The sequence below is a fragment of the Doryrhamphus excisus genome, chromosome 21 (genome assembly GCF_030265055.1).
Source record: "Doryrhamphus excisus isolate RoL2022-K1 chromosome 21, RoL_Dexc_1.0, whole genome shotgun sequence".
NCBI classification, from domain to species: domain Eukaryota; kingdom Metazoa; phylum Chordata; class Actinopteri; order Syngnathiformes; family Syngnathidae; genus Doryrhamphus; species Doryrhamphus excisus.
Genome location: NC_080486.1, coordinates 12,464,074 through 12,476,706, shown reverse-complemented (window position 1 = coordinate 12,476,706; position 12,633 = coordinate 12,464,074). Strand labels below are relative to the sequence as shown.

Sequence of the window (12,633 nt, the reverse complement as noted above, 5' to 3'; positions counted from 1 at the left end):
AATTAAAAAGAGGAAGATTATCAATCGGGAAGTCGAACCCACAGCGACAATAAAAGCAGGGAAGTGTGTAAACAGCCACAAGATGTGAAAACATACGGTAAGTACATTCTCACTTAATACAGCAGATCCCCGCACATTCACTATTTGCCATTCAGATTTTAGGTCAAGCAAATTACACTCGTACCTCGCTATGTTGCGGTTACACTCTTTCTCCTTCACTATATCACTTTTTTTAGTAGTAGTTAATAAATGATTACTGGCCTATTTTTTTGTCAGAAAACAGACATACAGTACCACATGTATGTAATATTATGATCACTTGGTGTCACTAATGTTATGGCGCATGACTTGAGATGACCTTTCATTCTGCAAGGAGACACGCCATGGATGAGACGGGCACGCCGTGGCTGAGGTCGAGTGGGGGGAAAAAAAGGTTCTCTTTTCGTGTGGAAGTGGTAAGGTTTTGCCTTTTTTGTCCTTCTACCCCACTGTGCTCGCGATGGCTGCCTGTTAGTTCCTTGCAGTGATCCCGGAGCTTGTGTAATGTATAGTGAAGAAAATATATGTTAAAGTGACTAATGGGGTGTTATTTCATGTCTACAGGGTTCTAATAATGTTAAACCCCATATTTACTTTTTCATTCTAGCATTCCTCTTTTAATTTTTCAAATATAAATCAGTGGCTGGAGCTTTGTATTAGTCAGAAAAATGCATATTTAAGCACATATTTAGTATTCTTGAACTAAATGAATCATATTCAAGAAGTAAAAATGTTCAAATGAACTAAAATGCTAATAGAGTTTAAAAGACGATGGTGACCTGTAGCTACACTGGCCACTAGGTGTCACTAGTAACACGCACCAGACTTGATTGCCGGCCTTTATTGCAGATTTGAATGATACAACAGGCATAATAACAGTCATCATAATAATAACAATCAATGTCATCATCATCATAACCATAATACCATTGTGGCTTTGATCTGGCTAACACTTAACTCTGAATTCCTGATCGGTTCCACATGCGACAAACACACAAGCACAAGTCTCATTTATATCGTCAGTGGCTTATTTTCTCTGATTATATCTCCTAAATTAGGAAATACACACAGTCAGGGTATCCTTTTATGTTTAGAGGGCTCTAATAATGAAAAGTATATGCAGAAGGTTTTTAAACAGGTGAACTATGCTCTAATTATGAAAACACTTGATTTGTAAATAATGCATCCTTAGCAGAAATTCACTTATCGTGGTTTTGTCTGGAACCAATTTGTCACGATACACGGGGATTCCTGGATGAAATCTGGACTGTGTTGCAAGTGGGGGTGTGGCGATGGGGGGTGTCGAACCGTGTGTCAAAAATAGACATTTTTATGAGCGGTTTCAGTCACGTTTTTTTGCCACACGTGGATGAGTCTGGAACGGAATACCTTTTACTTCCACTTTTGCTTCCTCGGGCATAAAGCTGCTCCGATGTCTTTTACTTTCGAGCGTTCCTACAGGAGAAGAGCTTTGTTAAAAAAAATATGCATAGCAATTTGCTACACATCTTAAATTAATCAGAAGTGTACAATAGCGCTTCTTGGAGACGCACACTTGTGGACAAACAGCTCATTAGCATTAAAGCGACGTTACTAAAAGCACTTTTAACAGTCGAACTTCCACGCTATTGTGGGACTTATGGGTCCTCTTTAATAAAGCCTTTTGGGGACGGAAGTCCACAAGGAGCAGCCACCTTTTCTCTGCAGCCTCTTGAAAGAATGGAGGGAGGGGATGAAGCGGAAGGAGGAGGAAGTCAGCTGAGGATTCGTTATTTTTTCCCACACAGCCAGCTGAAGCAGAAAAAAGGAGTGTTTCCCTGTCACACACATTGCCTCCATCATATCTGCACCATCGCCTCGTAGTCATAATGTACGTGGAGCCACCCACGGGGAGCGTGCACAGCTTCATCAGAGAGGGAGAGAGAGAGATGCTGTGACTTATCTATCCTCACACACACACACACACACACACACGTCTCGACACAGCCCGGTGCCACTCGCTCGTGACGGCGTACAGAAGCAGAGAGGAAGGACAGAAGAGGAGAGCCGGCATCCGGCATGCACGCGAGCTGAGGAATGTACCGGATAACGGGCTGTTAGAGGTGGAGGGGGGAGGCGTGTGGAAAGCAGTCACCTGGCCCTGGAGGAAGGTGGTGGAGCTGGTGGGGGGGGTTCTTCTGGGGCCAACCCACGGAGATTTTTTTTTTTTTTTTTTTTTGAAGGGTGGAGGTGAAAGGGGGTGGTGGTGAAAGTTTGCCCCATGGCGCTGGTGATGGAGCCGGTCAGCAAGTGGACCGCAAGCCAGGTGGTGGACTGGATGAAAGGTGGGTGAGGAAATGATGATGCGGAGATGCCGCTTGCCGTGGGAGGTGTCAATCACTCACAGGGTGATGTCATGACAGCAGATGACTAACTTTCCTCAGAGAACAAAGATGCGTTGTGATCGTGTTTTCTCAAAAATCCCACAGCAGATCAGAGATGGTAGTCATGCATAATTTGGCAGCGTGCACCTGGAGGTCTGTGAAGATTGCAGAACTATCTTGTCATTAAGTGGAAGACCTGTTGCAGACGAGAATGGAGAGAGCAATGCGTATGAGTACACTTACAATGGGCAATAGAGTCCAAAGTAAAGCTTATCATCTTTGCGAAAGCATTGGATCCCATTGGACTGTACCTAATGAAGTGTCCACTGGGCACCATTACTCTTCATGCTCCATTCTTATTATTGCTACTGCTACAGTTGTCCAAACTGAAACGGATTATACTGGAGAGAAAAGTCAAATGCGATGCAAAATTTCAACCAATATGCAATGATTTATAGTTGATACAGAACTCTATACCTCATCAACAAACAATTAATTGGGCTTTTAAAAAGGCACTGAAATTGTGAACCCCTGTGACCTTTCACCCCTCACATGAAATAACACTTTTGTTTGGACGAAAATATAACATTAGTGATATTATTATTATTGCTGACGATGCCCAAAAAGCATTTTCTAGAATTATTATTTTTATATATTTAATTAAATGTCATTTTTTAATTGCTAATACCATAATGATAATGGCCAAAATGACTACTTGAATATTGATATTGTCCAAAAAGCAGGTCAAGCAATGCATTGAGTGACTCATCGGCTCAAATGCAAACAAATAATCGTGACCGAGATTAGTTCCACAATGCGCTTTTTTTTTATCCTGAGGTTAGCTGTTGGTCATGTGTGTTTATGTGTGTGGTCAGCATGTGGGCGGGTGGTGAGTTGTTCCGTCCCGGAGCGTCTGTGCACAACAGCTGACAAGAAGGCGCGTGTGCACCGCCCCTAACAGAAGGCGCTCTGCAAGAACACGCGTGTGCCGTGCCTTGATGTGGTATTTGATCCATGTTGCGGGCCTCTTGGGTGTGTCTGGCAACACAGGGAAACATGATACACCGTGTGTTTGTGTGTGTGTGATAATGTGTGACAATGTGTGACATATGCCACAGGCGCTGGGGCCAAAAGGTCTGGGCATTGTTGGCCTGCGACAGCATTGGCACGATCCACATTAGCGCCGTGAGGGAGGGGTAGGTTTCTCACAACAAGTTGCTGCATTTTCACAATTGATCATCATAAGCGATGTGTGGATTTATTATGAAATGTTGATCTGAGTGATTCTCATAGTGTAACAAATTGCCATTTTTACCAATCGGGGAGAATGTGGTGAAAATATTTTGCAGTAATTGGTCTAAGCAACCTAAAGTTACAGTGGATTGTTCCTGGAGAGTGTTTAGCTGTGTGAGAAGCATGAAGAGCATGTTGTAATCGGCCCTTAGTCCAAGAGCCTGGGCAAAAAATAAAAAAGAATCTAATAACCCGATGTCCCAGAATGCACCTTGTGTGTGTGTGCGTGCCTAGGCTGCTTTGAAACTGAAACAGTCCACTTAAATAAGATATTAGAAAAATCTGAGTCAATCTGAGTCTCCGCTTGTCATTGAGGGTGATGGTGAATCCCGGAGCTAGCACTACTGATTTCGAGGTACTTTGATTCATGTTTTTGCAGTCCTATCTTGAAAACAGCTCTCCTGTCATTGAGAGGATCTGTGACCAGAGTTTTTACAATAGGCCCTAAAAACACTGGGTTGCTTCTGTTCTATAGAGGATCTTTGACTGGCGTAAACATATTGCATTAGTTCTAATTAATGACTCTTAACGGAGAACAATCTAGTTGAATAAAAGCGTAATATTGTTTTGTACAAACAATCCAAGATGGCAGGGTTCAACTTGGCAACTTGTGAGCGCGTTTCTGCCAACATCCCGCATGTTCACAATAAAAGGGCGCTCTTTTTCCACATTTTTAACTTCAGAAGCCTCAGAACACATGACAACATAACCTAAGTAGCAGGCTGGCTCTGTTGTTGACCACCTCTTAACAGCCAAGTGCGTGTGTGTGATTGTGAGCGAGAGAGTGACGGCCCATTTGAGGGTGTGTGCGCGTGTGCGTGTGTGTGTGTGTGGGAGTTTGGCTCGCCTGCTCTTGAGAAAAGTGTGCAAAGTGTGCATCTGTAGGAGTTTGAGTGTGTGAGTCAGCTATGAATCATGCCTTTTTCTGTTGCCGCTCATCAAGCACATGCGTTATACTTTGCATACAAAGTTGCATTTGATTGAATGCAATTTAAACAGTATGTCATACGTTGGAACTATGGCAGAATCACGCACTTGCAATAAGTATACAGTATATGTAAGCTCTGCTGTTAAATAGTATTTAGATTTGTTTTTACATAATAGCACATCATTTTAATGTTTAAAAGGGAACTACCAAAAATGCATCTATCAGCAAACAGTAAATACAGAGGTTCCTCAACCTGGATCTACTAAAACTACCCAAACCGCCATTAGCCTGTGAACGCAGAAAAACATGTTTTTCATAATACAGTCGTCTCATTTATCACAGTTAACTTCCACATCTGACCGCAGTAAGTGAATTTTTGCATAGTAGGATACAATATTAAAAAAACAATATTTTCATAGTTGGTGCATAAAAAAACATGACTTTCTAAATACAAGCTTTACCTTTATTAGAACTATGTAGACATGAAATAACACCCCAATCATTCCTATGCCGCCGCTACCGTAGCAAGCTAGTGAGCCAATTAGGTAGCGGTTCAAGGTTTTGTGGAAATCTACACAATCCTGTAATCCCATATACAGAACCAGTCTAAACTTTAGACGCCTTAAGTTTGCCTAAACCTTAGACTGCCTCTGCATCTCACAAAGCATATCCATCAATATGAATGACATCCAGAAATGTGCATGATTTGCTCCCCAATGACTGAGTAGTGCAATCGGGGCCAGCGCTGCTCTTGCTGTATATTCATGTTCCTTTCGTTCCCACGTGGGCGAGTGCGTGTGCACTCCAGTGATGTCACTCACGAGCTTCCTCATCAGTATTCACGGTGTCATGTTTAACGACGCCGAGGCCAACTTTGGTCGCAGAGTGCACCCCGCCCACCTTCTGCTCGTATGCCTCTTTTAGCGTTCTAGTAACACCCTCACCTTGTTTTAATTGGCCTCACGTCTATTAACACTCGATAAAACACCCGCCTGGTAGTGAGTTTGTTAAAAATAGCGGGAATGCAATCGAAGAAGAATTAAAGAAAAAACAGGCTACCTTGATGAAGCCTAAAGATATCTTGGAAAAATGGCATGGTACCATGGTCTTGTGCTTTGAGGCCAAAAATAAGTTTAATTAATTCATGCAAACGCTGTAACAGGGAACTCCGTAAACCGAGGACCACCTGTACTACAAGCCGACCAATCACAGCATCGCCGCAGCCGGAGCCTGAAGGCTTTGTGTTACTCCAGTGTTGTCTTCACAAGGACGCCATGGGGACGTGAAGCCTCTGGAGTGCTTCCAGAGCAACGCTGGAACCTCCAGCCAAGCGGTGCGACACAACGAGTTATTTGGCGCCGCTCCAGTGTTGTTCTGATGCCACAAATGTTAAAAGTGCTGCAGAAGGTGAAGGCGCTGCTGAACACTTACCGCTCGATAGCAATAAAACCTGATTTACTTTAATGAATGTTGATGCTTATTTTGCCCTTAAAGTGGATGTTTGCCATTTATAAGGAAGATAGTCATTTAGGCTGCAGATGCAAGAGTCTAAATTCTATACAAGGGAGTGTGTGTGTGTGTTTTTGCTTCAGTTTAGCGACTACCTTATGAATTTTTCTCCTTTTCTTCCTTGTGTTTGTATCTGGGTTGGAGGGGTTACGACAGATGAGTGTGCTATGGAGCTCCGGCTCTGAGCAGCAGGGGAAATCAATGCTCGCTCCTCGGGGGAGTGTGTGTGTTTGGAAGCGTGTGCGCATACTTACCCTTCACGAGGCGTGTTTATTCGGAGGTCGTAGGCTGGATACATTCATTGTTTTGGCAGCCGACGCGGTGCAACACAGCAGTTTGGACTGCTTTCCTTTGACTCAGCACAGTGGCTCTGCACAGCTGCACAAACACACGCACTCACAACAGGTTACACAACACAACACAAACCCAAGTGCGTGATAAGTCTGTTAGATGTTACCCGAACACGCGTATTTAACCCTGTGTGTTTGTTGCAGGTCTGGACGACTGCCTGCAGCAGTATGTGTGCGTGTTTGAGCGCGGAGGTGTGTGTGGCGAGAGGCTGCTCAGGATCAGCCACGCTGAACTGGAGGACCTGGGAGTGTCTCGCATTGGACACCAGGAACTCATACTGGAGGCCGTGGACCTGCTGTGCGCACTGGTGAGTGTACTTTTGTGTTCAAGTCCAATTCAGATGATGCAATAAAGCCTTTAAAAATTCCCTATTAAGCAAAATGTACTTGAAATTCTGCATCTGTAGCGCCTGCTCGTGAGCACTGAACTCATCCCCTTCACTTCTTTGCTCCTTTTAATCAGCCTGATATATATCATGTCAGGTATACATCAGGTCTGCCAACCATCTTTCCGTCAGCTTTTTACACCAGTTTCATCAAGCACTTGTCAACGGTCTCAATTCAAGGTTAGAATTTCTTCTCAGGAAAACATTCTTGTGACAAAGTGAATTAGAGTTAGAACTCACTTGTCCCTTGTATTATTTTATTCATTGTTTGTCGAGAGTTATGTCATTGATAGTGCTTTGTTAATTCAAGCTGAATTGGGATTCATTAGGTTAGGGAACAGGCGTACAGAGTTCATCTTACCTGCGGATACTTACCACGTCACCTGCAGGAATGTTTGGGAAGGAGCCGCCTTGAGTCTCTGTGTTTTATAGGGTTGGTGATGTCATTAGTGACATCATCAGACCATACCATGTACTGGGGTTGAGGGAGGGGATGGTAAGGTTTGATGGGTATTTAATCTTGGGTTCGGGTAGGGAAATAGATGTATGTGTTTATGTTTTATGGGGAGTTGTAGTAGCATTGGGTTCACATAAGATGATATTGTTGAAATCCAGTTTTAAGAGTTACATGATTAGATGTGTTTTGTAGACCAACCTACGGGCAAAAGTGGGACATTCTGGGCAAATTGAGAGCCCTATAAAAGGAGCAGCTGGGGCTTCTTTGGGGAGGACAGAGTGATATGGTGGTGTTGCTGCAGTATGGTGGTTCATTGATGTGAGTGAATACATTATTTCTTCGTGCTCTTTGTGGGAAGTCAGGTAATTCGTTTTCTCAATTATTATTTTTTTTATTTCAGTGTTTTTCACAAGTTTATCTTTCTTGTTAAATAAATGTGCCAGGCCTGGGCAAACTGAGTCGGCCTCCTGAATTTTTTTTGGCCTTCGTTTGCCACAAAAAATAATACATTGAGAGCTTTGACATATGGTGTGTAAAACATGAAAAAGAACAATATTTTTTTGTGTGTGTGTGCTTGTGTCCAGAACTCCGGCTTGGAGACTGAGAGTGTTAGGACTCTGGCTCACAAGCTCGGCGCCTCAGCCAAAAACCTGCAAAACTTCATCTCCGGACGCCGCCGCAGCAGCCAGTCTGAGAGCAGGACGTCACGGCGGCTCCCCAATGACCTGCTGACCTCGGTGGTGGACCTCATCACTGCCGCTAAGAGCTTGCTAGCTTGGCTGGATAGGTGAGACGCCCACTCGGTTATGATTTGGAGTGCATGTCAAGGTAGTTAAGGGAAAACTTTCACCACATAGTCATGCATTAGCGAGCATTATTAGCGTGCGTTCTGTTTGCAGCAATGGTGCATCACCTACAGTACATTGAGTCTCAGTCACCTTGGCAACCAAAGCAAGTGAATGGGGAATACCTGTGGTGGTTATTATTCAAATCAGCCCTTTCAAGGTTTGATTACTGTAAAGGTTTTTGCAATGCAGGATACACCTAGCAACTGCAAGCGAGCAAAGGAAAAGGCGTGAAATCCCCTCCTCCTGTCACAGCCAATCACACTCTGGCGGATCCCATGAAGTTCAAATCGATTCCCTGCCACGGCGGAGTGAAGACGTTTCTCTGCTTGGCCTCACTGTCACATCATGTAACCATGACTCCACACAATCACTGGCAACGCAGACACACAAACTAAAAGGTCTTGAAATGCCAGACGCCCACTTGTGTCCTCGGGCCCTGCACGTCAAATTGGACTGGAGGCATAAACACCCCCACACAGAGATACACACATCTGCATGCGCCGAGTACACAGGCGGCCGCCCACGTAACAATGATGCAACTGTAAAATGGCAATAAAGAAGGCATCGATCCAGCAGACATTGATGCTCGCCACTCAGTGTGACTTTAATAATGCTGACGTGCTGGCACCAGAACAGCGTGCTAACGTACAAGTCTGCCCAACGCGTCAATGAATATTCTTGAGAAGCCACTGCCACTTCTGGACGTCTGTTTAAGCAGCGCACAGACTTTATGTGCGACATTCGGTCGTCAGGAAAAAGAACGCCTTTTGCGTCTGTCAGTGAGAGAAATTCACAGCTCGTCGTTTCCGCTTTATGGGCGCATTTACTAACACCTGCTGATGAATTATTGAGAGGAATGCATTTTGCTGCTTTATTGCAGAGGAGAGAATGTTATCCAGTGATGCACCTTTTGATTGAGAAATGGCTTGACGCGAACGCTAAGTAATAAACTTGAAATACTTTATTTCAGCACCAGCATCAAATAATGAAAGTGAATGTCTTTTGAAGCTCCCACACTGTAGTCATTTTACCATTTTACCAAATTAGTATCAAGTGTGCCACAATAGTGTATTGGAAGGGCAAAAGCAGGCGTAAACAAACGCTAGCATTACTCACATTTACCGCAACATAATGCTAAGTTAGCCTGTTTGCTGAATAACACAGGGACCAAACTCTCAGCTCCATCTATAGCTGGCTTTCTAGATACAGTTTAACTTTAGAGTCCTGTAGAGATTACATCACACACATACAGTGACCTCTCCACCCCTATTGGTTGTTTACAATACATGCAGTTATAAGACACGGCCAGTGAGTTAGCAAGCTAAACAGTTAGCCTCTATTTGATTTCTTCTAAACTCAAAAAGACAACAACTTGCTGACTTCATGCAGTGTTGCGTAATTACTGCCACCTAGTGACCAGAATACTACATCACACATCTTTTCAATATGTTTTGACGAATAATAGACCAGTATATCACTATTGTATTTGAAATGGAGTCTTTCCGGATACAAATGAATACACAGATCATCTGTGGAGACAGAGAATGGAGTACCTTTTACAATCTTTTGTATTATTTTGATGGCCCTCGTTCAAAATGTTTGTTGTCAGAGTGGCTGGAGGCCCCCATGGTTTGCCAGCAGGCTGCGTATAGCCTTAGGTCCCGTGTATAAATATAAATATAGCACACAGCCTCAATAGTGGTGACCCACATGGCACGTTGCACCACAGACTTGAGCACCAGGGACTGTGGTCGTTTTTGAAATCTGGGTCTTCAGTGCAAAAGGAGGCACCTTGTCCTGTACTTGTGTTCAGTTTTGTGCAGTAAACAAAAAAAAAACTTTCTAAATCCCAGAGGGTGATGATGATAAGCCGTCAACAAAGCGGTGCATCTCCGGAATAGAACGACCCACTTACCTGGTTACGCCCAGAGAGTGATAAGAATCTTGCTAACCGTAGAGAAAATGTGCCATAAATGTACAGATTGCCTCTCATTAGAACCTGCAGGTGTTCCTAATGAAGCCTCCCGTGAGTCTGATCTACAGTATCTTCTCCGCAGGTCTCCTTTTGCTGCGGTGGCAGACTACTCGGTCACCCGAAATAATGTCATCCAGCTCTGCCTGGAGCTCACCACCATCGTGCAGCAGGTTGGTGGAATCGGCCCAAGGATGGCGGCTCTCATTGTTTCAAGTGTGTTGGCGTGGGTGTGATGCTGCGCTCTTAAGGCTGTCAGCGAGACAGTTTCTTTGCCATTTGTGCGCTTCCAGACTGTCTTTGAGAATTGACGGGCTTATAAATAACGCAGGGAGCTCTGTTAGTGTGTGTGTGTTTGCGTGGGAGTGTTTTTATTTGTTAGTGCGCAGGTGAAGGGTTCAGTATAACGCCAAGCGCAGACAGCATGGCGTGTTGCGTTGTTGTTCTGCTCCCGACACTCTGTCACAAAACATTCTGTCTGCCCCCCCCCTCCCAACAGGACTGTACAGTGTTTGAGACGGAGAATAAAATCCTCCATGTGGTGAGTTTCAGCTGTCGCTTGTTTGATTGAGATTCACATTGAAGTAAACACACTGAACACCACTTCTTCGAAAACAAATCATGTCTTGTTTGCTTAACCGCTCTTTCTCTCATTTCAAGTTGTATGTTCACATATTGTGTCCTAAATACCAAACTAGTATGATGCAGAAGTTACCGTTTGAGGTTTTGGTACATGGTAAAAATAATTGCATAAAATTCAACAGGAAAATAAAAAAATGCAAGTTGTAATATTATGAGGAAAAAATACAATGTATTAAAACGTCAATTTCAATTTGGTCATATTATGAGAAAGAAAAATCAATATATTTTTGTCAAATTACATTTCAAAAAAGTTACAGCATATTAACAGTATCAGTAAACCACCAGTAATTAAGTGGCACCCTCACCCCTTGTTTTAATCCACTGCAGTGCAAGACCCTGTCCGAGGTGTGCGAGCACATTGTGTGCGTGTCGTCGGACCCACTGGTATCCCAATCGGCCCACCTGGAGCTGGTCCACCTCACCAACGTCAAACCCGCCGAAGGCCTGGTATGGCGATACCATTTGCGATGCTTGAACCACACACACTATTGTCTTGTGTCCCTTAGGGAATGTACATCAAGTCCACCTATGACGGCCTCCATGTGATCACTGGAACTACCGAGGGGGTAAGAAGCTATTATGGTATACAGCATGTATTATAAATGTTGAGTCTCAAGGATACAGTAACCTGTTTCCAAGAATAGCCCCAAACCCGCCTCGTATCCAGTTCCATAGCGATGACATAAGTGTGCCAGGATCGATAGGCTGGCTTCAGCTCACGGTTGTGTTGTCCTGCATCTTCTGTAGTCTCCAGCCGACCGCTGTAAGAAGATCCACGCGGGGGATGAAGTCATTCAAGTCAATCATCAGACTGTGGTGGGTAAAAGAAAAAAACATTTTAGGTGTGTGTGTGTGTGACATAGTATTACATTGGGTTTGTGGAGTTGTATGAGAAATTTCAAGACTTAAGGAGTTTAACAGCATCCACCAAATGCATAAAAAAAGTGTGCCTCTCCCCCTCATCCACAGGTGGGCTGGCAGCTGCGCAACCTGGTGGGCTCGCTGCGCGCCGACAAGGGTGTCGTGTCCCTGACCTTGAAGAAACGGCCACAGAGCACGCTCAGCTCGGCTCCGGCCCTGCTCAAGAACATGCGCTGGAAGCCCCTGGCTCTGCAGGTGGGGAGGGGGTGGCACGCTCTACCTTTTATAGACTTTATTAACAACTGGCCCACTTTATCCCCACCGGGCTCGCATCGCATCGCTCAAGCCTCAGCTAAAGCGTGTAATTGGGTCAGAGGACTGGTTTTGTTTGCCAGATGAATCACACCAGAGGGAAATGGGGGGGCGGGGGGTGATAAGCGTACACACTGTCCACTGTCTGTCCCTGTGTGTAAATTAGCAAATGTACATCCATAATTAACTTGGATTAGACACGCAAACACAAAGCTGCTATTTGAGTCTCTCCAGTCAAGGGTTTGTTTGCACAGTTGCTTTACATAATTTCATCACTTCATTCATGTTTTTCTCCTTGATTGCATGTTCTTATCTACATTCTTTACATGGTGCTCACAGCATCCCTAAATTGGGGCCATGAACCTGGTCAGCACAATGTTTTTATTAGTAGTAAAATGATGAAGCAAATTCCTCCATTTATTGAAAGTCATTGATGGTTGTGGTCGTAACAATGATTGTGTAGATTTTGTTTAGCTGGGAGGTACTGTACAAAAATATTCTTGTAAATAAAGTATTGATTACTTTTTGCAGCCAACCAGAAGCCCGGGCAGCAGCTCGGCCACACCCTCAGACACCCCCACAAAGAGCTCCGCCCTCCAGGACCTTTACATCCCACCCCCGCCCATGGAACCCTACGCCCCCAGGTAAGGAAGCCATCAAGGATTTTGGACTT

General features: G+C 44.3%; 1 protein-coding gene and 1 long non-coding RNA gene across 4 annotated transcripts in view; one reads left to right on the top strand and one right to left on the bottom strand.

Moving 5' to 3' along the window:
- Positions 1-878: 878 nt before the first annotated feature.
- On the bottom strand, positions 879-7,251 carry LOC131109230 (uncharacterized). Its single transcript, XR_009120710.1, has 3 exons — positions 6,387-7,251; positions 2,714-2,803; positions 879-2,598 (listed from the first exon to the last, which is right to left on the bottom strand). It is a non-coding gene; the product is annotated as an uncharacterized LOC131109230 (long non-coding RNA).
- Positions 2,242-12,633, top strand: part of LOC131109224 (connector enhancer of kinase suppressor of ras 2-like) — a 26,197-nt gene continuing 15,805 nt past the window's right edge. For 2 of the 3 annotated variants that reach the window (XM_058060968.1, XM_058060967.1), the window contains exons 1-10: positions 2,262-2,363; positions 6,627-6,790; positions 7,910-8,112; positions 10,231-10,318; positions 10,645-10,686; positions 11,115-11,234; positions 11,294-11,353; positions 11,535-11,603; positions 11,757-11,903; positions 12,492-12,604. In XM_058060968.1, coding sequence (XP_057916951.1) covers positions 2,300-2,363; positions 6,627-6,790; positions 7,910-8,112; positions 10,231-10,318; positions 10,645-10,686; positions 11,115-11,234; positions 11,294-11,353; positions 11,535-11,603; positions 11,757-11,903; positions 12,492-12,604 — 1,070 coding nt within the window. In that variant the 5' untranslated portion in view covers positions 2,262-2,299. Of the gene's footprint in view, positions 2,364-6,626; positions 6,791-7,909; positions 8,113-10,230; positions 10,319-10,644; positions 10,687-11,114; positions 11,235-11,293; positions 11,354-11,534; positions 11,604-11,756; positions 11,904-12,491; positions 12,605-12,633 lie in introns of all 3 variants that reach the window. The other variant, XM_058060966.1, reaches the window with a different exon arrangement.